Source organism: Chrysemys picta, chromosome 4, assembly GCF_011386835.1.
Source record: "Chrysemys picta bellii isolate R12L10 chromosome 4, ASM1138683v2, whole genome shotgun sequence".
NCBI lineage: Eukaryota > Metazoa > Chordata > Testudines > Emydidae > Chrysemys > Chrysemys picta.
The window spans coordinates 69,409,968-69,436,273 of NC_088794.1; the positions used below are offsets into that span (position 1 = coordinate 69,409,968).

Genomic DNA, 26,306 nt, shown 5'->3' on the forward strand with positions numbered 1-26,306 from the left:
TTCTTCCCTGTCCGTAAAGTGCACTTAATCTCTTTTCATAAATGCTACAACTTTGTCTGCAAGTAGTACATCTTCATCTATTTTTTTCCTCTCTCTCTCTTTCTCCTGCCATGAACTGCATGTTGTTCCACTAGTAGCTCTTTTCCCTCACCAGCATTTTCCTCCTCCACATTCAGCTGTGACTATCTTTTGCCAGCTTCTGCATAGGATATCTAATGGATAGTTTTAATTTTCTGTATCTCTAGTGTACACAACTGCCACACACCCTTTGTATGCTGCACTGGGCTTATCACCATAATTGCTGCATACAAGTGGTCTCCACATTTACCACACCTAATTTTGCCCTTACAGACAGCCGCCACATGCCCAAACCTTTGACATTTATAACATCTAAAAGGGGCCAGGATATAGGGTTTAACCTAGAAGAGTTGATAGCCTATCAGGAAGCATTGCACCTTTACATGTTACTCAGATGGCTGTGGATGGTTTGTGTTCTCCCCTTCTCCTTCTAATCAGTTGTTTAACAAACACCTGGTCCTCACCTGCACCCTTTTAAATTTCATCCTCAGTTATGCCTAGTGAAACTCAATTCATTACCCTTCTTACTTCTGTTGTAAATTTAGGTAGCTGCCAAATTACTTTTAATTTCCCTAAAATTGTAGTTTTAAGAAGTTTCCCAGTCTATTCCTTAGGTATACAATATCTCCAACCTGCATTCTTTTAGCTCTTAATATATCTGATACTTCACCTAATTCAGTCTACTGTGTTCAAGGGATTAACATCTCTTATCTTTACATCTTCAGCTAGTGATTTGTATGTTGTATGCGCCCTATTCTTCAGATAGATGCTTTTATCCTGTTTTCCTTATCCCTTGCTTCTTCTCCCTCATTTTCCAACATAACTTCTAGCCTTTCGCTTTCAGCTAGTATTCCCAGCTTTGTTTAGCCAGCCAGCCCAAGCCCCACTGAGTTCCAAGCCCCAGCTCTCAGCCTCTCCCAGCCTACAGTCAGTCATATATAATGACTGACGCAGCTCAGCCCTTTCCTGCTCTTGCTTCATAGTTTATAATCCTATTCTAGCTCTTCCTCAAATGGGCTTCATTTACCATTAGGCTTTATCAATCCTTGGTTCCCATCCGCATGCAGTATATAAGGTTAATTGGCCCCTTCTGGCCCACATTAACTCAATCAGGGCCTCTCTGGGGTGGATATCCCATCACAACTACTTTCATGTCATTATGTCTTCATATTTCCCTGTTGTTTTTCCCAGTATAGGGACCTTTAGCATTATGTTTTGTGTATATATTATATTAATTAACTTCCTCCAATGCAATAACAAAAACACTTTTAGGACAAAGGTGATAAGCATTAACTAAACAAATTTATATAAGAAATTGGCAACACTCATGCCAGGCAAAAAATTAGGCCAAGACTTTGGCACAAATATTATCCTATCCAAACTCATGGACTATCCAGAAGTATAAACTGTTAAATTAAACTAGAAAACCTCTTGCTTTTACCATTCAACAATTCTTCATCTTTATATTTCAATATCATTATTCAGCATTTGTATCATGCATATCATGCAAAGTTATTCATTAACCTTTTTTCCTTTTGAATGGGAAGTTATGGGGAACATGATAAATGTTGACATTGGAAGTCATCTTCTCCAAACATGGGTTTTCAGGGAACTTTTGCTCAAAGTTTTAGTACCACAGTTAAATTATTAAAAGACCTTTTCAGTAATTTTACCTGTTGCATTTTTGATGGGTACTTTTTATTTTAGGGCCTTGATGATTAATTGTTCCCCAAGAGATTGCTGGGCTAGCTTCAACAGTGAGGGTTGAGGCCTCTATGCAAGCTCAGTTAGTACTTTCTCTAATGTTTCCCCCAAATACTCCTCACCTGCAAGTTTACATGTACAAGATATCCATTTAAGATGAGTGATGGCTATTCAGGAGTGTAACACCACTTCCTTGTAGCCATCAAGTTGGAATCCAGTTCTCGTCACAGATTACATTAAAGGTTTGACCAGGACAACCCAAGACATCTCACTCTAAGGATACCTCTAGACAATGAGCCACTTTTTTACTGTAAAGTAGGCTTTCTTTACTAAAGAAATGAAAAGCCTTTAGTCTGAAAGGCTATAGCTGAGACTTTGGACTTGCTGTGCAATGTATCATCACTCCTATGGTCTATGGCGTCTTTTGGAAAGAAGTCCCCTTCTGAAGGGACGACTGTCTTTGATTGGTGGAGCTACTGGTGCACCAAACTTAAGCTCCCCAAATTTAGGAAATTTCTTTGTTTTAAATAAAAATTTAGTTTAACATTTGGCTTAATCAGATGTCCTCACTTGGATCTTATGCTGTCCTCAAAGGCAGCATCAGCAGGAAGACTTGTATCTAATGTATTTCTTGTAAGCTACTGACCAACAGCCTGTCCAGGAAAAATCCTGTATGCTGGCATGTGTGTGGGGGGGGCAAGGCGTACTTCTTCCCCAGGATATTTACAGCAGGGAGGTAATACAGTATTCATCCTTGCAGGGGAACCACACGACACAAGGGATAATGGCACACACATACCTCAGCTGTGGAAGTAGCTTGCTAGATATCCCTAGGAATCTAAAAGGCTGCCTGTCTTTTCCCCTGGCCTGGTTACTATGGAGGCAAGCGTCTTCCACTCAGGGCTTTGCTCAGTCAATCGGAATCATTGTGAACATGGGAAATGATTTCTCACTTATCTCCCTGCAATCCCATGATGATGCATCTTCAGGAGGAACGGAATCCTCTGGCACTTCTGTTCTGGTCAGAAGCTGCCTGAAGTGCTCCTAAGGCTTTAATGTGGAGCCACTCTATGGAGGAAGGGAGGGAAGAGGGAGGAAGAGGGGGAGACTCCTGCCTTTCAGAATCTGAGCCCCTTTTCCTGACAAAGTAAGGGTCCTTGGACTGAAAGGCATACAGGCTCCATTTCCACCAGGCTGCCGCCTGACAGCGCTGCCCAGGAGGCACAGGCTTCTCTACATGTCCAGACATGCTGCAGGGTATAGGAGCATGACAGAGCGCTGTGAAGGAGAAAAGTCCCAGAAAACGCTTCCTCTCCAAATCACTAACTTGCGAAGTACACACTTGCTTTGGGGAGTCTCTGGGATTTGCAGGACTTATCCCTGAGAATTCCCTGATTCACAGTGGGAGGACAGAGAGCTTTGGAGGAGCTCTGGTTCTTTGTCCGGGAAGCTGAGCACCCATTTCAGTATCTAAGGGTGGAGGACAGTGGATCCTTTCAGGGGTTTTTCCCTCTCCAGCCTCTGGACTGTTGCAGGACTCACCTCCTGAGCTGGCCAGATAGACCCCTCCTCATCCTCAGACTCTCTCTCCAAACAGAAGTTTCTGACTGGGCTTTTCTGCATTGGAGTCATGACTCTTCAGGACGGGATGGGGACTGAGTATGATCGTCTCAATTTGAGCTCTGTGCCCTACCAATGCAAGGCTCAGTTAGCTGGCCTCAGGCAGGGCATAATTCACCTTCTGTAAAGCCTGTAAGCGCAGTCCCACATTGGGAACACTGCTTAGATTTAAGCTGAGTGTCTGCAAGACAGCTATGCCCAAGTGGGGACAGAGGAGTCCACGGGGAGGCACTGCAGCAGCAGATCCAGGTAGTTGAAGTCACCATGCTGCTATTTATCCAATTCAGGTAAGAAAGAGGAATATTAGAAGTTGCACCTGCATGAAAATGAATAAAAATAAAGGTTTAAAACTGTGTGGCTTGAAAGCTTCTCTCTCCCAACAGCAGTTGGTCCAGTAAACGATATTACTTTGTCTCTAAAAATACGTAAGAACTAGAAACTGAATTGCCAATTTGTTCCACTGCCAAAGGCAGAAAATCTGGTAGCTTGAACTGAAGGACAGAGCTTAGTCCAGGAGCCTCCAGCAATAACATTGCACAGCTGCTGAATTCCACAGGGTTGGGGGCATTAGTTCATGAGTAATGGATTCAGACCCAAGTTGTGCGACAGAGCAGGCAAATGCTCATGCCACAAAAGGACGTTGTTTGGAGAAACTGATGGACAACTGAAAATGGATGCAAACCACTGATCAACCAGTCAGTTGAAGAACAGGGTGCAGCCCCTTCCTCTACCTGAGAATAGAGCGCTTCTCTCTCTACCTTGCAGTGTATCATGACCCTCTCCTTGCACCCCCATACAACGGGCACTCTGGATCTTCACTCCCTCCTTCTCCTGCCCCAGAGGCAGGCACTACAATCCTCCCCAGGGAAACCCCAGCCCTCCCCAATGGCCCGCATTCCCTCACACACCCACTGCATGCCCCCTCCTCCCCCCCCGGGTTCTATTAACCACTTCTCTGCCAGTGAGGAGCACCACACTAGGAATGGAGCAGGGATTATAAGTACAGTGGGCACATCCAGTGGGACAGGCTATGAGGTAAGGAGGCAGCTGTGACTCTGCACGGGGCTGGGGACAATTGAAAGGTGGTGGTTCCTCAAGAAGCTAAGTCCTCTGGTACTCAGGGGATTTGGGTCTGCCAGGTGGGCAGCAGCCTTTCAGTGCCCTGGGGCCCCTGGACTGGTAGCAGTTCCTCAGGTATTGACAGAGCTGCTTTTACAGTGGGAGGCCAGGCAGCCAGAACTAATAGGGAGACACCCAACCCACCCAGGTAGAGGCCTGGGCCAGGCCCAGCCCAGTACAACAACATTCCCCTCCCAAAGGCATCTGCCTAATCACACTCTACTTCTGGCCAGTTCTGAACCCCAATAGCCCTGTGGCCTCCCTTTGGTCAAGGGGCGAAAGGAGTGGGAAAGAAGATATGGCATTTGCTTTGATTGATCCCAAGGAGCGTGCCTTCTCCAGGTCTACGGGAAAGAGATAATAGCAGGGAGAGGTCTGAACCCTAAAGACAGGGGTCGGGGGGTGGGGGTAGGGGCAGGGAATGATGGGGATGGGTGAAGATCAGTAGTAGGTGCCTCATCTCCAGTAGAATGTATGGGAACTCCAGCTTGGGTGGCATAAAGAGCACACATGCATGGGTACCCAGTGGGAGACGATAACTCCCATAATGGCCACTAGCCATGTTGCCATCAGTTTCCAGGCTAAAGCACCAAAAAAACTGCATCTTCTCACACTTTCTAATCCTTCTTCAACTGTCTATAGGAGGCATTTTGCAAGTGCCTTTATAGCATAAAGAACGGTGTAGTTTAGATTGGTGCAGGTCCCCCTCAATGTCTGGGGTAGTTGCTGATTTATGTCCCATCGTAAACAGATTGCCTATCAATCTTGCTTTAACCTACCCTGGGAGTTTGAATACATTTTTCTTCTTTTTCCCCAGTTGTAGGCGTTTGGTTTCCTGTAGTTTTCCAGGACTAAAACTTTCACAGACGATTACAGTTTGATTTGTGGTGTGCTGTGTGACACCCCCCAACTGGCCCAATTCACACATCTAGCTGAACTGTATAAGGAGTGAACAGGTGTAAAATGGCTTTATGCCACCTTTGTGGCTCTCGAATACGGGGGCTGATTCAACCCCAGCATAAGTCACCTCAGTGCTGCTCTAACCTATGCCGAGCTGTCTATAGTTAGAAGATGTCTAGTTGTAGCCATGTCAGTCCCAGGCTATTACAGAGACAAGATGGATGAGGTAATATCTTTTATTGGACCAACTTCTGTTGGCTCGAAAGCTTGTCTCTCTCACCAATGGAATTTGGTCCACTAAAAGATATTACCTCACCCATCTTGTCTCTCTATAGTTAGAAGATGCTCTTCTAGCAGCCAAGAATAGCTGGAGCCTAGAGATGCAAAATAAATCTTATACAACACATCCATAATTGAGGACTGGTGCTCTTCTCTGTCATGAAGATTTTGTGACATTTTTTAAACTGTGGGATCCTGCAAGGGATGGAGAGACCAGAGCTCAGTCATTAGCAGAACCTGAATGTCTGTGCAGCAATTTTGTAGTCCTGTAGTCCGAGTCCTGCGAGCCCAAGTCAGCTGACATGGGCCAGCCACAGGTTTTTTATTGTAATATAGAGCTACCCTCATTTATTTTGTAAAGAATGAAATTGTCACTTATTTTAAACTGAAACTTGGACACAAACACTTCATTTTGAAGGGTTCGGTCCTGCACTCAGCTCATTTGAAATCAGGTCTCTTGCTGTGATTGCTAAGAAAATGTTTCCCTTCTGGTACACAGCATTTTTACACCTATGTGTCACCAAGGGAATGATCCTGAGGGTGGCTGAACACCCACCACTCAATGAGGGTTGCAGTTGCTTGGCTCCTTTCAGAGCAGGCTCTCACTGAGGCTAACTACCTTCTTACTCATTTACTGCTAATGCAAATAGTTACTCTCAATAGAAAATTATTGAAAATAAGTCACATACAACTTACGGTACAAGTTATCATTTCTAAATGTGAGCAACTAAGCAAATGTGCTTTGTCTGTATTTAGTAGATACGTATGGACAGTGGGGAAAATCCTGGACCCATTTAAGTTAATGGTAAAGGTCCTACTGCTTTTAATGAGGCCAGGATTTCACCCAGGTTTGACCCTGCCCCGTTGAAGTCAATGGACATTTTTGCCATTGATTTTTAATGGAAAGGGGATCAGACTCATATTTAGGCATTCCAACTTAAAGTGACAACCAATAGAAAACATTGATTGTAACTTTAAAAACTGCTTTAAAAAAAATTCAACTTCTCCCCCACCCTCCCAAAATGAGAAAGTTCTTTTAAAGGGATTTTCAACAGAATCCATGTCTTGTTTATATCACCTGCTGAAAATTTCAGTGTGCATCAATTTCTGTTCTTTAGTAGTCACATTTTGGTTGCACATAGCAGCAGTCCAGTAAGCAGCTTGCTTTCTTTGTGTGTGTGTGTGTGTGTGTGTGATTACAGTGGGGGATCATATGTTGCAAACAATAAATGAGACTTAAAAAAAACTTTTATGAGTATTTTAAAAAAGTTTCTGTTTATTCCATTGCTAATGAAACAACCGATTTCTGCTGAAATTTATAGCCATTCAATAATCCTATAAAATGATTTTTCTAGGAAGTTACAAGGCACAGAAGTCACAAAATATAAACAAGGAAAAGTAGACAAACCCCCACCCCCCCCCACACACACAATCCCCATATATATTTTTAGAGGCATGTGAATGATTTACAAGAATCTGAATTGCTCTAAAGAGTGGGCAATGGATCTTTTCATATTTGACCCAAGTAATTGAATAAAAGTAGGGCTAGACTGTGCCTTTCAGGCAAACCCAAAGTAAGAGGCAGTATGACGGTGAATTTCTGCAAGGGACACACCAGGTGGCATTCTGACTCAAGGCTTGTCTACACTTAAAATGCTACAGCATTACAGCTGTGCTGCTGCACCTGCGTTACTATAGCATTTCAGTCTAGACACTACCTACGTTGACAGGAGGCATTCTCCCATCAGCATAGGTAATCCACCTCCCCGAGAAGTGGTAGCTAGGTTGATGGAAGACTTCTTATGATGACCTAGCACAGTCTACATGGAGAATTAAGTTAGTTTTACAGCGCTGCTCAGGGGAGTGGATTTTTCACACCCGACCAACGTAGTTAAACCGGAGTGCCCATGCACGCGCAGTCTACACTGTCATTACTACATCCCTTTGTGCATTGTCGTTTACAACCCCTGGTGTAATCAACCATTTCTATTGATGGGAGAGGGAGCAAGCCCCACTCGTCCCTATTGCTTCTTACATCTTCCCATCATTGGGCACCCGTGAAAGGACCAGGTGGATTCAGGCCTGGATCCACAAAGGAACTTAGGCATTTCAATGGTCAGCATTGCAAAGACTAACTTTTAGGCACCTAGAAAAATCACTGAAATCCACAAACCCTGAGTTAGGCGCCTACACTCCCTATAAAAGGCATAAAGAGAGTTAGGCACCTAAGAATGGGATTCACAAAAAACAGCATGCCAGGTGGGGAGCCACCTAAACTAAGGAGATGTTGAGAAGAGGTGTATGTGTTAAGCCTCATCCCTCTACTAAGTTAGGCAGCTAAGTCTAGGCTGTAGGGCAGTCCTATCTCTGCTTGTGAGCCAGAGCTGGGTAACCTTCTCCTGGGATCAGGCACTTAAGCCATTTCTTGCAAGAAATACTGATAGAGGTGGGGGTCCTGCCTACCTTATAGCTTTTAGCCAGTGATTAGATCATTTGCCCAGCATATGGGAGAGCTGCATTCAATGTCCCTCTCTGTCTGGTGGAGAGAAAGAATTTTAAACGGGGCTCCCACCTCTTGGAGACATGCCCTAACCACAGGATAGCCTGTTGTGTGACTTCCTCAGTTTCTCCTGTTGAAGCTGCTCTACCTTGTATACATACTTAGTCACTGGGCCAGAGTGCTAAACTGAGAATGAACCTGGAAATGGGGGCATTCCCTTGGGAGATAGGAGACCCAGAGTCCACTACCTGTGCTCCAATGATTAATTATTTTTCCAAAGTGGAACAGCTTCAACAGGAGAGTTTTAGGGAGACCCACATCAGAACAACCCATAGTGATTAAGACACTTACCAGTGTGGTGGGAGACCCCCTCTTCAAAAATCCTTTTCTCCAAAAATGCAGATGGGGGCAACTGAACATGGGTCTCCCACATCCCAGGTGAGTGCTCTAACTACTGAGCTAAATGTTTTAAGGGGGGAGGTGGCATTGCCACCACTTCCTCAGCCGGTGGGACTTTGAATGCACCCCAATTTGGTAGGCATGCTGTTAGTGAGCTAGGCAGGGGAACGCCTATCTTAGCCTCATCTGAGGACCCTACTGGGGCATGAGATAGGCATCCAGATGTCTGATGTGAGGTTGTGAGCATGCCCAGAGGCAGGAAGTTAGGTGCCTAGGGAACTTTTATAAAAAAAATTGAGTTTAGGCACCCAAAGGATTAGGTGGCAGCCAAGCAGGTTTTGTGTACTGCAGTGGTGCCTACATCTGGGGTATAGGTGCCTAAATCCCTTTGTGGATCTGGATCTTAAAATTGACTTAGTCAAAGTAGCTTAAGGACATACAAACTTTTTAAAGTGGCCTTTTTAGGGAACTGTATAGCACACAATAATCCTTTTTTTTTTTTAATTATTGCTTAAGGGAATCTTGTAACCTATAAAAAATAGTCCATTTTAATTTTAGTTTGTAGGCAGAAAGCGTTAGCAAATAGCTTTTATCACTCTGCACACTCAGCCTACATATATCTTTTCCAACTAACCTAAAAACAGTCATGGACTCAATGTCACAGGTTTTTCATACAAATATATTGTACTGCAGTTTTCCCTTTAACATGAACCACATCCTTTAAATCATTCTAAGTATACATTCACATATTTAAGAGTAATGATTTGGCTAAAAATATATGTCTATTTCTTATCTGATTGTAGTAATTAACCTATCAACGATAATTTGCTATAAAAGGTACAGTACTAGAAATAAATAGTTCTACAGTTCAAAGATCTTCAAAGCAGGTTGCCATTTTCAGTCTGTTAAATTTTCTGAAGTCCTTTCAAAGCATGAACTAAATTTACTACACTCAAGAAGATAATTTGGACCTACATATATATAGTCCCAGTCAAATGAGAAGTTAATTTCACTTAATCTCCTTCTTGGTTTTGTAATGGGCAGAAACAACCAAGTAATTGTCTGGATTCATGTCCTTGATGGTCGGAGACTTGCTCTGGATTGGAGAGGTTTTCCCATCCACCCGAGAGATCTGCATTATTCGGCATGGGTCATGTTTCAGCAAGTACCCTGCAAAAGTCTCCCATCCTCCTCCTACACGAACCATCACATGTTTGTTGTGCAGCATCTGAAATTGCACAAAAGACAAAATCTTGAAGGGCTATCATCAAGTTGAAAATCACATTTCTGTTTGAACACGTTGTGCTTACTGTAATTACAAGTAACATCATTTGCAGCCTAGTTTACAACAAGAATGGGAAGACTCAGTAGCTTCTGGTTTGCACTGCAGGTTTGTGCAAAAAAGTGGGGTATGAGCAGGGGAGACAGAAAAGTAATTGCATGTAAGGAAATGGAGCAGCACCCAGTTAGATTTTGCATTTTTAAAAAATGTTCACTATATGTTCTTCTAGCCTTACTGCAGGGGGTGATGTTGTTCTTTAGATGTTTATTGATAAGCTCCTTAGTAAAACTGGATGTTTTTTAGCTGTATTTGTTGAAACCATATTTAGTAACGATGCAGCTTTTGATGTTGTTGTAAAAACTGGCTTCTGATTTATTCTGGAGAAGGGGCCCTAGCTCTAGAAAGGGTCAACATCCAAAACAATATAATCTGCCCAACGTTGTTAAATGAGATGTGAAGTTAATTTCTTTAATAAAATGAAGCTCCCTTCAGTGTCAGTGGTATGATTTAGCATTTTTGACACACATTATAATGTACAACAATAACAGATAGAAAGAATAAAGTACTGTGGGTCTAAAAGGAGGAACATCTAAAATAATGATGGTAGCCTGAACCAGAAAAAAAGGGCAAGTGAAAATACACATGGAGGTCTGGAGGTATTATAATCATTATTATTAATTTGCATTCCTGTTGGGTCCAAATTAACCACACTATTTGTTATGCTTATAATCTGTATTTAGGAGACACTTGGATATTAAAAAATAAACATGTTGCTTGTCAGGACTCACTTGCATTAACAGAGCTGGGCTGCGAAACTTGAACACTGCCTATCTGCACCATGCTTGTTTCTAATGCTAAGTTATCTGCCCCTTATTTTCATGAACTAAATATGCATATTTAATCTATTGCACTCTTATAACTGAATTGTTATTATTGTGTGCGTGTGCGTGCGCACAGCATGTGATATAGGTCGCAATCAAGTATTAAGTGGTGGAACATTGCAATCTTATTTGTTAAAAGTCTTTTCTTTTTTCTGATACACAGTGAGAAATGTGATTCCACCCAAGTAAAATGTAACTTCTCTAATGTCTTCAACTGGTAATTTCACACTCACTTCTTTTCATCTCATGTCCTACATCGCATAGTAAAACAAATGGCATCTGGGAATCATAAACCAGCAAGTTCTATGACAGCCACAGCTTAATTCAGGTAATGAAAGGTGCTTTGATTAATACACGTCACAAAATGGTAGACATCTTTCATCTAGCGTGTAACAAATTAGAATTCTGGTTTGTAAGAGCTCCACCTCTGTGAAAATTCCTCAGCATGCTTACATAGTCAATGAGACTTGGATCAATAGCTGTGGTGTGTGTGTGTGTGAATTTCACCTAAGGGTCCACACTATTTTGAGGAAATAATTGGGATTTTAAGTGCTACAAAGGCCTTCTGCTGGACCTCTGCATAGGGGTACGTTTTACCAAATTTGTCATTTAAACCAGCAAACAGAATAGCGGGGAGAGGGGAGGGAGGAGGAGAGGAAATCAAGATAATGAAGTGTTACAGTATTAATTAGTTTTTCACACTCATAGCCTACAGTAGCTTTTTTTTGGGGGGGGGGCATAATTCCATTTAAAATATATATCATCATATGAAAACCAAAGAACAAGTTGCAAAGATTTCTGAAGTGTGAAAGACAGGATACCTTTAAACTGAATCAAGCTCTCAGTTTGAATTAGTAGCTGAAGACAGAAATTAGAAAAGGTTGAAATATTTCATTCAAAAATGTTTTCAATTAAAATGGCCTTTTTTTCTAAACATTTTTCTTTCAACATTTTATGAAAATGAAAAATGAAAAAAAAATAGTTTTCACAAACTGAAAACAATGAAAAACTTTTCATTTTTCATAGAGAAACAAACAAAAGACATTGAAAATTTTTGAATCAAATCATTTCATTTGAAAATTTTCACTGAAAATACTTAACCTTTTCTGATGGGCTCTAATAGAACTAGAATGTTTCCTTATTCTGAGACCTGGGCAACATTTTGGACCTGACTCTGGTCTCCCTTACACTGTTCTTACATTGGTATAACTGCATTGATTTTGCTCGAGTTACACCTGATTCACACTGATAGAAAGGGGATCAGAATCAAATGATCTGATTTTTATTAAAGTTATTTAAATACCATAGATGTGTAAATTGTTGGAGTGGGCTACATGGTCCTGAAACAGAAGTCAGACAAATTTTGTAAAATTCTGTCACACCTGAATACATTTGGAGTTTTTCTGGATTTATCTAGTTGTGAGATCTGAATCAGGCTCTCAATGTGGATAGGATAATCACAAAAAACCCAAAAGATTTTTATGTAAGGTTGGAGAAACCCCAGCTCAGACTGTAACCCAGCCTTCCAGAAACTGGATATACAGCTCTGTCTCGTCAGTTCTGTCTATCCTCCTGGGTAAGCGCTCTCTCCCATTGGTTATGGCTACCCTGGAGAGCTTACAGCTGCACATCTTACAGCTGCACCACGCAGTTGCGCCACTGTAAGCTTTCTAGCATGGCCACTCTAAGCTGCCAGGAGAGAGCTCTCCCAGCAACTTAATTAATCCACCCCCAACAAGCAGCAGTAGCTATGTTGGCGGGAGAAGCTCTCCTGCTCACATAGCGCTGTCCATACTGGTGCTTAGGTCAGCGTAATGTATGTCACTCAGGTGGGGTGGCTTATTCACACTCCAGAGTGACATAAGTTATACCGACATAAGTGGTAGTGTAGACACAAACCTCTAAGACATGATCCAAAGCCTCTTGAAGTCAATGGACTTTGCACCTGGTCTTAGTCCCAGACCTGGTTCATTGTACCCTTATATACTACTGTGGGAGAGAGTTAACTCCTTGTCTGCTGGTGTTCAGGTGCCGCTTCTACCCTTTGTCACATAGTGGCGCTCATTTCAAAAGCAATTAGTATCTGGATTTTTGATTTTGTCATACAAGTTAGAGATGGAAAGTTAGCAAAACATATATTAAGTTCATCCCCCTGCCAATGCAGGATTATTCCCTATAGTGTAATTTATAGTGGGTTTTTTTTTGTAATCTAACTTTAAATTTTTCAAATGATGCAGCTTCCACCACTTTCCCCTTAGAGACTATCCCACAGACTAATAAAACTCATTGTTGGTAAGTTATTTCCTGATATTCAGCCTAACGGTACTCTACAGCCTCTTCTTGTCTTTTCCCCAGGCTGCTTTCACTATTTTTGTATTTTATTATAATTTGTTATGACATAGTGTTAGGCATTTACTACCCATTCTTTCTATATATAAAAATGATGTTTTGTTGCCTCCTAAATGTGTTCATTGTTTTATACTGTGTTCTGCCATGGAAAATTCCAATAAAACATATATAATCTGTATTATCATCTCATTTACACCAGAGTAACTCTTCTGGCTTCAAGCAACAGAGGGTTCTGTGGCACCTTTAAGACTAACAGAAGTATTGGGAGCATAAGCCACAGAACCCTCTGTTGCTTTTTACAGATTCAGACTAACACCGCTACCCCTCTGATACTCTTCTGGCTTCAAATTACTCCAGATTCACACTGGTGTTAATGAGTCCAGAAGCTGGCAATCTGATAAAACAATAAATAAATGAAATAGCACATTGCATTCTTCTCATTTGAAAAACAAACAAATAAAAAAACAATCTTTCCCCTACATATTATAGTTCAGGATCTGATTGAGACAGTATTGTTGACCTGATTCAGTGACACTGTTGGATGAGAACTTCAGAAACAGTAAGAATTTGGATCCAGCAAGTGTAAAGCTTATTAGTCAGACTTTAGTGTTGACATGAAGGAATTTTCATATTGCTACCAAGTGAATTAAAACTAAAATGAGAAAAACTTTATGATTCAATCATTTCCAGGAGACATTTAAGAATGATATAAATCTTTATTATTTGCTGTTTGCTATGAAGTTGTTTTCTCCAGAATCTGCATTTGAATTAGTATAGAAGAGTCTGTGGTGTAGAAATATGAGAAAACAGCCTTAACAGGCAACAGCATCACAAAGGAATATATAAATGATGTACCACTGTAGTATACATTAAAGTTATCTCAAGAGGTAACATGAAATAAATGTACAGAGAAACATTTGCAGTATGAATCATGTGGACTGAACTGTCATTACATAAGACTTTGGAACTACAGTGAAATATACTAAAAGTGGATGTGTGTTTCACATAAATTAATGTATAGAGAGCTTTAGGGCTTATTAGAGATATTGGGCCTATACCCTTATTTCATGTAAATGTAACTCAATAAATAGAACTATGCTGGTTTACAAGAATGGAGGATCTGACCCAGTATGTTTTCTCTATACTATATTACAGCCATATTTAAGTATACACTTTGGGGGGGAAAATTACACACAGTGAGCCTGATCCAAATCCCATTAGAGCCAAATGGAAGGAATCCCACTGACTTTAATTGGAGTTGTATCAGGCCCTAGAAACCAAAATCAGCGAAATTCCACCTGGAGTAAGTTGGAAACCTCTAAGCCAAATTTAGTGGTGACATAAATAGTAGTGTAAGATACACGTTAGGCATACATTGTCATAAAATGCATGGGGGTTAGTGACAGAGTAGGGTTACTTGCACCTATCTGGCATTCAGTGGTTGTACAAAGTGAGTGAAACTTACACATTGAAAAGATGGAAGGTTGTAAAGCAGGAAAAGTAACTAATAGTGTGTGTGTGTATGGTTCCAGGATAAAGATCACGTCCACTTATCTCAGCTGAATTTGGGCCACTTCGTCAAATTCGTTCTTGTCATCAGAGTAGGGTGACCAGACAGCAAATGTGAAAAATCGGGATGGGAGTGAGAGGTAATAGGAGCCTATATAAGAAAAAGACCCAAAAATCAGGACTGTCCCTATAAAATTGGGACATCTGGTCACCCTACATCAGAGGGTACAACTCTTGTTTGCCATAGTTTGCCATTAAGCATCCCATTTTGAAAGGCACTTAGCACTACAGCTCCCATGGATGTCTAGAATCACCATTTTTTACATAGGCAAGGAGACAAATGCTCTTGGCACTTCTTTAGTGGTGGAGGTAGGTAGGATGGGTAAGAGTGCATCATTAAAGGAGTGCATTTCTGTGACAATGTTTTACTATATGTTTAAAATATTTTGATACAATAAGGTGTGGAAATTCCTAGTGCACTGCTAAACAGCTACAGCTTTTTACCCCAGAGATGGCTGCATTTCAATGGTGGAAGAAATGATCCTTGTGCATTGTTAGTATATTGTTGCTAAAACAATGGGACTACTCACATGCAAGTTAATTGCCTTGTGTTTGCAGGATTGGAACCCTAGGGCCTGATCCTGCAATGTGATGCAATCAGGCAACCCCCAACTCGCTCCAGTGAAGTCAGGGGAGCTCTGCAAAGGCATGAGGGTTTGTCCATGTGCAGTACACTGTAGGAGCAGAGCACAATTTTGTAAAAAAAAAAAGGAGGGGGGGGTCGAAAATGCTAAAAATTAATTAGGGGATGGGCAAACTATTGAAAAGAAACAATGTTTTTTTGTGAATTTAGATCTTTTTATAGTTTGCAAATTGTGTATGAACAGATCATGATTTCCATGAATTTTTTTCTTGTTCAAATTAATTTAACAAATATTTTATTATAAGAATACATACTGCATAATATATTATGCAAATATGTTTCAGCCTATGGATAACTCACAAATAGTTCATTATTCACAGGACTTACTCTGATAATATAATATTCACAGTTCCAAGTTCAAATTGGTTTGATTGAACACAAGTAATTTAGTATGTTTCTTTTGCCTTACTGGTTAAGCATAAAGTCTTAAAGTTAGATTTACAGTGCAAACACTTTTAATTCTGAATTCCAAATCTGATTTTTCTGTAAACATTTTTGCCAGTAATTTAATTTTCTAGAATGTTTGTGAAAAGCAAACCCCAAAGAAGTAAAAATGCTATCAATGAGAATTCATTTAAAATGTGAATGAACAGTTGACTTATTTTTTTCAGTATTTGTTCAACCTTAATATTAAAATATTATGGGTTGTTTGATATAAATAATTTCTATACAAAACACCTTAAATTTCTAAGCTTTTCTTAAGTTTTCAACACTAGCATTCACATAGGAGATGTAGAAGTCAACATTTGAAATCAAAAGACACCAACATAGAGTAACTCCAATAGCTCCATCTGTTTTATGTATTTGGGGTATTATATGTTTTTAAAACATCATATGTATTTTCAGCAGTCCATGAAAAATTAAAATACCAGTTGGATTTACTAGTGTAAAATACCATGCTCTTAAAATTATTAGACTAACTTATATTCAAAATAGTACATAGCAAATTGAAATTTCAGTTATCATTAATGCAATATCATATTGGATTTTTATTTATACTTCATCACCTGACATCAGATATTTTTCCATCTACTAGTGTATTGGGCTCTTTTCCACAAATTCTCTTAATACATTTAAACAAGGAAGTAGCCTTTTAGAAATCGGCAGGTAATTGTTGCTATGTTTTAATAGCTTTGAGAATGCCTACTCATCAAAACAGGAAAGCAAGAAAATGAAAATTCCCAGCATGAATATGAAAGAAATACTGAATGGATACTAACTGAAATGGCTAACATTTTTCCATAATATTTTGAACAAAACAGGTCATTTAAAAAGATTACTGAACAGATTTTTGCTGGTGTTCATCCAGAAAAACACTGATTTAAATACAGAATAATGTTACTGATTTAAACCAACGGGGTTAGTTTGCATTTATATCTGTGTAACTGAGATCCAAATATGTCTCTATTATCAGTATTAGAGCATCTCCATTTGTTTTATATAGTCTCTCTCTCTCCCTCCACCTTTTTCATTAAAGTTCTATCTAACTTAAAGTCACTCCCCACCCCAAGGCACACACTGAATTTTACAATAACGGTATGGTTTAATAAGGTAGAGTAGTAGTTTGGCAGTTGTGACTCTTAGGCGTAGTCTATACAAGCAAAGTTTTGTGAGTATAGGCTATGATGGCAAACCCTCCTGTGTAGATGCAATTTTGCCCATATAGTTTATACCAGTTGTCTGCATGAATTTTCAAACAATCCCAGGCAGATCACTTATCTGTAGGAAGCAGTCTGGTAACAGCAGGGGATTGGAAACTATCAGAATTAGGTTCTGCAATCAACTCTGACAGTGACTTAATGTGTGGCCATGTGTAAGTTCTCCAGTGCCTCAGTTTCCCCATTTTATCAAACTAGGGTAATACTATTTACACTTCTTTGTAAAGGGTTTTGAGCTCGAGTATATTCTACACATATTGAGCCAGATTCACAGGTAAGGTAAATAGACATATCTCCATTTACTTCAGTGGAACTACACCTATTTACATCAGCTAAGAATTTGACCCATAAAAGCTACAATATGTACTTCAGAAAGATTATACACTTCCTCTATTTTATAATAGACTTCAAAGTGACATTTTGGATTGCATGATGTTCTAGCAAATGACCATGTATTTCAGACATGGTAAGGAGGAGTAAGATACCATGCTCGGAGGTGTTCAGATACTATTAAGAGGAGTATGGTTTAAATACATAGAACAAGAGATAACCCTGTATTCTTAGTCTTTAAAATATAACTTAGTCAGCAACCTGGGCAAGAATCCATGTGATGAGAAATGGATGTAATGACAAAGGCAGGCAACCACAGGATTTGATGCTTCATTATATGAAGGTATATGTCAGGGTGAAAGAGGACAACGTCAGGCCCCCTAATCAGTCTCTGAACTCCCAATTGCAGCATTCCCATTCTCCTCAACAGCAGGAATGAAGCCAGACAGAGATCCATGTGTTATAGTTTATGGAGTCTACCTGCACTTAGGGTTTAGTGCAGAGCTTGCAGGGACAGGAGAAGGAGTTTTTTCTTCCCCCTCTTCCTTGGGTATGTGTGAGGGGGAAGTGTTCCAGGCTGCTTCCTAACTCCCCACCAAGACCCTTGGGATTTGTGGCAATATTGACCTTACCTAGCGGGAAGATGGAGCAGACAGCTATTCAACACCCCTCAAAAATATGAAGTAGTGCAGGTGGCCAAAAAAATCCCAAGAATGATAATAGTACAAGGGAAAGGAGGAGGTGGGTGTGGTTGAAGAGGTCCCCACGGATATGTGCAGGAGTTAAAGCATAACTCCCCCTCTTATAAAAGCAGGAAAACTCTCCCACAGCTACTTATCCTCTTGGCTGTGCAGTGAGAAGTTCCCATCTTGCATTCTACTTTATGTGTGTGTGCATCAAATATTTCTCCGTGGGTTGGTCTGAGTTTGTCAGAAAATAGGCTCATTTAGATGCTTAGGTGCTTATTTAGGTGCCTAGGTGCAGATTTAAGGAACCATATTTGAAACCTGAGCTGCCCACACCAATTTATGTAAATACAGGCACTGCCTGCCTCTTAAGAAACTGCAGTGCAAATCTGGTAGCCAATTTCAGATATTAATATTTGACCGTGCTTGAGTTGGCTATATACAATATTCATGTATGGATTGATAAACAACAAAATTAAATCGGAAGACACAAGACGTTTCCCGGCTTTGAAAGAATAGTCAGAATCCAGCTCCTTTTCTTCCATTCCGATAAAAAATGAATCTCATTAAGTCACATTTTGTCCAATCCTCTGTCAATGTGGCACTGTTCTCTATAGAACATTTTCAAGAGTTTTATCACATTCTAAATGTCTCAAGTGTTCCAGCTTCCACTACCACATCAGGGAAACTATGGATTGTTTCAAACACCTTTTTTTAAAAAAAAAAATAACTTCTGAGATTTTGTTTTCCAAGTTCTAGCTCTAAACCCCTGAAAAAGGATTGTATATTGAAAATGCTGGCTTTGCCCTCAGGGGGCACTTGTGATAATGAACACACAGAATAGTTAATACATTGGGGTAACATTTCCATCTCATTGCTGGGGGATTTACATGCACAAATCCCATTAACTGAATCCCCTATAACATGAGATGAAAAAAATCACCTATAATAAAGCTACGTCTGAAAAAAATCTCCAGAGCTTTGTAGGAGTCCTGTTAATTGCTTGTCACAACATATCCAGCTTTATCAAGAAGTGGCTTTTATAAATAATATTTTGTTTTGAGCTGTACTTCTAAAGAATTTTATATCAGTTTTAGAACAAAAGATTCTATCAAACGTTAAAATATATTCCCTTGTTTATCAAAACAATGCATTAGTGGGCCCTCTTCCCTCTGAACAGTTCCCTGTGATATACTGCATACTCAAAGAACAGGCTGGGGATCTATTGCTGTTAAATATTTAGAACTTAGCTTCACTGATTTAAGTCACCAGTTCCAGAGTAAATCAAATGTAAATTTTCGTGATTTTCTAGTGATCGTTTCTAATGGAAAATAAAGTGGAATGGAGTCCCTTACTTTCCAGCTGAGACCAGGATAGACTTTACCATTATATTTTAATCTTTCTTTCTATCTCTTGCTTAAAGAGCTCAGTTTCCAAGTAGAAACAAATAGAATTACCAACTGCTGTAGTAAAATTGCCACACTTATGCATTGCACCTATATACTGACCTACATTTAAAACACACACACATGCACAATGAGTGCTTCCATGCAAGTAGCATTGACTTAACCATTCAGAAAGTGCTAAAAGCTCCATCCAGCTGGAAGGAGTTTTGGCAGCTGCTGGTTCACCAATGCTATAGGCTTCCCTGGCTAGACAGAAACTGAGGCTACCACCTGTGCCCTTTTCAGCACCCACATTCTGCTCCTAACCCTTTCATAGGAACAAGGTCTGTGACTGCTAAATATGGTGATCAGGCTCTGGGGTGTCACTCAGCATGTGATCAGCTGTACACTAAGTGATATTCTTTCCCTGATGATTTAGGGACAGATTTTCAAAGATCAGAAATCCAGGGTACTTGCACAATCCAGTATTTGTAAACACAAGTACCTTGTTATATGTAGGGTTGCCAACTTTCTAATTGAACGAAACCGAACACCCTTGCCTTGCCTAGGGTTACCATTCGTCCGGATTCCCCCGGACATGTCCGGCTTTTTTCAGTTAAAAATAGCGTCCAGGGGGAATTTGTCAATGTCCGGATTTCCCCCCATGCAGAGCACGCACGGCTTACAGGGCAGCCAGCCGGATCGTGCCACTCGCACGGAGCTCCGGCAGCCAGAGCCCCTCCTCCACTACCCCCTCCTCTCTCCTGCAACTTGACACCACTCCCCTCCTCTCTCTCCCCCTCCCTCCCTGCATTGGCAGATCACGGCCTCCAGCAGTCTGGAGCTCCGACCCTGCTCCCCTCCCCCGCTGTCGAGCGCGCCGCTCTGCAGCACAATAAGGGGGCCAGGGGGTCAGAGAAGCGTCAGGGAGGTTCTGGGGGGGTAGTCAAGAGACAGGGAGCAGGGGGAGGGTTGGATGGGTCAGGAGTTCGGGGGGTGCTGTCTGGGGGTTGGGGGTGTAAGGTTTTGGGCAGAGTACAGGTGGGGGGGGTCTCAGGAGGGGGCAGTCAGGGGACAAGGAGCGGGGGGGGGTGTTTGGGAGTTCTGGGGGGGGCTGTCAGGTGGCAGGGGTGGGGAGAGGGATCGGAGCAGTCAGGGGACAGGGAGCAGAGGGGTTTAGATGGGTCAGGAGTTCTGGGGGGGGCTGTCAGGGGGTGGGGGGGTGGATAAGGGTTGGGGCAGTCAGGGGACAGGTAGGGTGGTAGGGTCCTAGGGGGCCAGTTAGGATGTGGGGAAGGTCTCAGGAGGGGGCAGTCAGGGGACAAGGAGCAGGGAGGCTTAGGTAGGGGGTGGAGTCCTGGGGGGCAGTTAGGGGCAGGGGTCCCAGGAGGGGGCAGTCAGGGGACAAGGCGTGGGGGGGGAGGGTTGGGGGTTCTGAGGGGGCAGGAAGTGGGAGGGAGTGGAAGGGGCAGGGGCGGGGCTAGGGCAGGACGGGGGCGGGGCTAGGGCGGGGCTCCTCCCGTCCTCTTTTTTGATTGTTGAAATATGGTAACCCTAGCCTTGCCCCCTTCCCCAAGGCCCTGCCCAAGCCCCCCCACACTCACTCCAGCCCCCCTCCCTCCATCGCTCGCTCTCCCCCCACTCTCACTCTCTTTCACTGGGGGTTGGAATGCGGGACGGGGTGAGGGGTTCCTGGCCAACGGGAGTTGTGGGGGCAGAGGCAGCACATGGAACTTCCCTGGCCACCCCTCCACCCAGGAGCCAGAGGGAAATGCTAGCCGCTTCCAGGAGCTGCGTGGAGCCAAGGCAGGCAGGGACCCTGCCTTAGCTCTGCTGCACCACCGACTAGACCTTTACTGGCTTGATCAGCAGTGCTGACTGGAGCTGCCAGGGTCCCTTTTTGACCAGTCGTTCCAGTCAAAAACCAAATGCCTGGCAACCCTAGTTAGATGTCCAAATAGTCATTTGCATGTGCTAATACCCAAACTGCTCATGCAATCACTGGAGTTGTGAAGGGGAAAAAACTGCTTCTGCTCTTTCAGGAAGCTGGCCACAAATATCAGTCAGTAGGGGAACATCAATCAAAGGGGCCTACAGATAGTTGTCTCTGAGCAGCAAACTGTTCAATTTTGGAAGCCAGCCAAGGAGAAGAAATAGGGCATGCAGCTTTAAGTTTCTCCTCAATTTACAAAAAGCTGGAAACCATCACACTATTTTCATCACTTTTTCTGAACAAGGATTGTTATTAGAATCAGTATATTCAGAAAAATAAGGAAATAAGAATAATTTATAATCTATTATTTAGGTAGTAAGGGCCAAATTCTGCACAGAGTCCTAACTTCCATTGATTTCAATGGAAGTTAGAAGCCTAAATACTTGAGGATCTGGGCCTAAGCTTTGTGGGTCAAAGACCATCTTTTTGTATTCTTACAATGTATTCTTACAATGCCTAGCACAATAAGGCCTTCATCTTTTGGGGCAGAACATGTGCTTCCACAAGACAAATAAGTAAGAATAATGGGGCACAATGGCAAATTTATATGCCATTTTAACTTGGGCAAATTTCAAACTGCTTCAGAAGGACACATGCATTATTTCAGATTCATATTTATAAAACTTCTTTTTAATATTCTTTTTAGCAATTAAAATAACATTTTAATAATGTTTTGCAGACAACTATAGGAGGTACCTTGACTTCAAAGAAAACCCTGAAAGAAAACCATTTAGGACAAAATGAAAGATTCATAAGCTCTAGAGATCAATCAATAAACGCCTTAAGATGTCACCATTCTACCAAGGGACCAGATGCTTGGGCTTTTGAATTATGATACCACTGTATTCTGATTAGGAGGTTTTATCCTCCCCAATCATGTCACTCATTTCAGCTACATAAGCAGACCTGAATAACATTGGGATTCTTACAGTATTTGTGCAGTGTCACTGGCTTAAATTAAGGTATTAAAGAATTCTTTACCTAAGGCAAGCTGTTGTTATGTAGGATATAACAGCCTCTTAGCAAATTTTCTTTTGAAGAGGTAATGGAAATATTTACATTGCATATAGAAAGGCAGATTTTTTTTTCCAAATGCGGAAGCTTACTGAATTGGTGTCAGCAGAAAACCAGTTAATAATCACAGCTATGCTCTTGACATTTACACTTTCTTCAAGGTTAGTCGGGTTTAGTAAACATTTTTATTTAGGTCAGAGAGAAAGTCAAAAGCAAAATGACTTCCAGTAAACACAGTTTGGCAGCAAACAGATTTGTGCTCATATTCGATCACAGTACATTCATTTTCTTTTTCTATTCTTCTTTTTAAAATGATAAAATCAGGGGAATGAAGGATTGGATGGCTCAGGAGAATGGGGTAGAATAGCATATGGAGTCTTTTACATCTACCTTACCTATTCAATCTGATCCAAGAGGGTACTGACCCAAAATCATTACTGTCTGATCGTTGTTTAGCAGATTATGTAAACTGAATCCAGTTACTTGTTGACAGTTGCCCACAACACAAACCATCCTTTCTGGCTATCTCAGCAGAGAAGCCAGGGATTTGGCTAGTCATGGAAAAGGAACTACCCTCTCATCCCTCAAGACAATTGTGCCAATTTAAGATTGAGGCACTTGACTGCGCAGTTTAGGGAAACTTGCACTGCCAATGCCTGTGCTGCACCTGTTATGTTAGATAATTATAACATTAATACTTTGTAAGAATGTGCATTAACAATGTTGACCTTTTTCTCACTTTTGTTATTCATCTCTCTTATTCTTCCCATGGGATTTCCTGTGATACAAGAAAAGTACTTGATTGCTTAAAGAACATCCCAAGTATAGATGCACATGCCAATATTTAGTGGCAGAGGAAAAGGGTATGCTTGAGAATATGAATTTCAATATTGGCATGAGGATGTTATTTTTAAGCATATGATACATCCAACAGAGATTCATACATAATGGGCACAATACACATTTTTGTCACAAACAGTCAGTATCCATTAATAATACGTAGCACTTTTAATCTTCAAAGTACTTTGTAAACATTAACCTTCATGTGACCCCTGTGAAGCAGGTAAGTAAATACTTTTAAACTCTCACTGCTGGCAAATTTCCTTAATATGCGCATTGAAGTCTAAAAAAACTAATATTGACGTTTCATAAAACTGACAGTCAGATTATGCAGCATTTTCATTTCAGCCCTGATCCAAGGGTGTCTACACTTAAAATGCTACACCAGCATAGCTGTGCCACCGCAGCTGCGCTGCTGTAGCACTTCAGTGCAGACATTACCTACACTGATGGGAGAGCTTTCCCATTGGCATAGGCAATTCATCTCCCCGAGAGATGGTAGCTGGGGCAACAGAAGAATTTTTCCATCTACCTAGTGCTGTCTATGTACGGACTTAGGCTGGCTTAACAATGCCACTCAGCAGTGTGGATTTTTCACACCCCTGACTGATGTAGTTAAATGACCTACTTTTCTGGTGTAGATCAGGTCCAATTCCCACCAAAGTCAACTGCAATCTTTCCATTGCCTTAAATGGGCTTTGGATCAAAACTTTAATAGATCCAAAATGACCCTTCTGTTTTAGTAAAAGGTCTTGTTTTTCAGAGAAAGGCATTCAGATACTCTTATGATGGACATTGTAGAAATATATTGTATAGCATGTCCTAACTAAGCCCACTCCTAATTCAGATGCCCTAGTGTTCTCTTTCATCCAAAAGACATTGCTATAAAAAATGTGGAGTAACACATGGCACTGACTCTATCTCGTCACAAAATTAGTTCCCTCATTGTAGAAAATGAACTTGCTCTGTTAAAATATAAGTGTGGGATAGAATGAATTGTTTTATAGCTTCCACAAGCCTTACCCTCACTTAATTGATCAGACAGTAATTTTGCTTTTATATTGCTTTCCCTTCCCTCCAGGCTCAGATTACTGTCCAGTCTGCAACTTCTTTCATTTGCAGGAAACTTTTTTATGAGCTAGTCAGCCTTTAACAGCAGGAGTATGGCGAAAGCTGACCTAAATTTAGAACACCTTCGCCTATCGGGACTCACCATGGTGTGTTTTCAAACACCTTATTATTTATTCCATTCACAGGTTTTCTCTACAGGCTATTTGCACCTTGAGTGAGATTTTTTATCTCCAATTGAGTCTTCTGACATTTATACATCTTTTTAAGCTACTTCATGAGTCAACATTGTGTTATATGAAACATTTTTCTAAGATGGAGCACTCTCAGCATAGGTCTGCTGATGTAACTGAGAATTGAGGACATTGGTATCATGTGAAACACTGAGGAACATGAAAACAGGTATTCAGTAGATCAACTGGAAATCAGACTACTAGCAAAGGCTGCATACTTACAGACAATCACATAGTAAGTGTGACCATTATTACCATGGCACCTGCTAAATAAAATTATTTACCTGTAGTTCTGCTTCTCTGAACATAGCATTCCAACAGGATTCTAATTGCTGAGTTTTTTATCCTTGAGAACAGTGGGAGCCTAGTAGCCAGACCCCTATTGGCCATTGTGCACAACCTCTTTTTGGGTATAAATATTGCCCTCTGAATATTCTAGACCAGGGATCGGCAACCTGTCAGAAGTGGTGTACCGAGTCTTCATTTATTCACTCTAATTTAAGGTTTTGCATGCCAGTAATACATTTTAACGTTTTTAGAAGGTTTCTTTCTATAAGTCTATAATATATAACTAAACTATTGTTGTATGTAAAGTAAATAAGGTTTTTAAAATGTTTAAGAAGCTTCATTTAAAATTAAATTAAAATGCAAAGCCCACTGGACCGGTGGCCAGGACCCAGGCAGTGTGAGTGCCACTGAAAATCAGCTCGCGTGCCGCCTTCGGCACGCGTGCCATAGGTTGCCTACCCCTGTTCTAGTCAGTGCCTTTGATTGCATCAGAAGCACAGCCTCATTTCAGGCCAGCCAAGGTCATCCCAAAGTGAAATACAATCCGCTATCCATTTAGACTTAGTCATGACACCCACCACACTTGTAGAAAGCACTTTGAAATGAAAAGTGCTATGGAAGTACAAAGTAAAGTATTATCTGTATTACAAACTCTGAACACAAGTCAGAAGTCATTGCAATCTTATGTCTTTTATTTCCTAATTTTCAGAGTATATCAGATCCTTAGCAGTAACTGGGTCAAAGTTGGCTCACAGTTACACTGCTGTAAATCCTGAGTAACTCATGGAAGTCAATGGAGATACTTTGGATACACACTGGTGTAAATAACAGCAGGATTTGGCCCTTTGGGATTCACAGTTCTGTGACTAACTTTTTGTTGCTCTTATTTCTGGCTTGTGTCTGGCACATGCTGCTTTTTTTTTTCTTTAATAGGGGTTGGGTGTCTTTTGGATGTCTAATTAACACTCCTGCTTCCAAAAGGAAGCATGTGTAGGCGAGCACCTTATACGTGAGAAATGATTCAGTTGCAGAAAGAAGTAAACACAGTTGTTTATTCATTAGGAGGCAAGTGAATTTCTGACAAGTGAAGCCTGGGGCTTCTCAGGCATTGGTGTAGGAGGAACAATATGAAGCAAAATTAATTGGATGTGGTAGTCTCACTCACAGAATGGCATTTTCCATTTCCACAGTACTTCACAGCATCCCATTGCCACTGTACAATTAGGAGAACACAGGGACTGTAGGCTTGATCCAATATCTATTGACTTCAATGCACTTTAGATAAGGCCCTGGGTGAGGGGAACAAGAGATGGAAACTTCTTGCATACTTCTTCTCTTATCCACTCATACAGGGGCCAGCTACAATATAGGCCAGAGTTCTCCATCAAATTAAATCTGGGCTGTTTAGCAGAAATCTAAGTACCAAGCTGCTGCACATTTCCAGCCAGAGCAAGTGACTCATAACAAATATTTTATGCAATGCTCAGC

At 41.2% G+C, this 26,306-nt stretch overlaps 1 protein-coding gene across 9 annotated transcripts in view; it reads right to left on the bottom strand.

Moving 5' to 3' along the window:
* Positions 1-6,947: 6,947 nt before the first annotated feature.
* The window catches only part of GAS2 (growth arrest specific 2), a 166,387-nt gene continuing 147,028 nt past the window's right edge, over positions 6,948-26,306 (bottom strand). For all 9 annotated transcript variants that reach the window (XM_024103542.3, XM_008166267.4, XM_042855406.2 and 6 more), the window contains one exon: positions 6,948-9,827. In XM_024103542.3, coding sequence (XP_023959310.1) covers positions 9,609-9,827 — 219 coding nt within the window. In that variant the 3' untranslated portion in view covers positions 6,948-9,608. The remainder of the gene's footprint in view (positions 9,828-26,306) is intronic.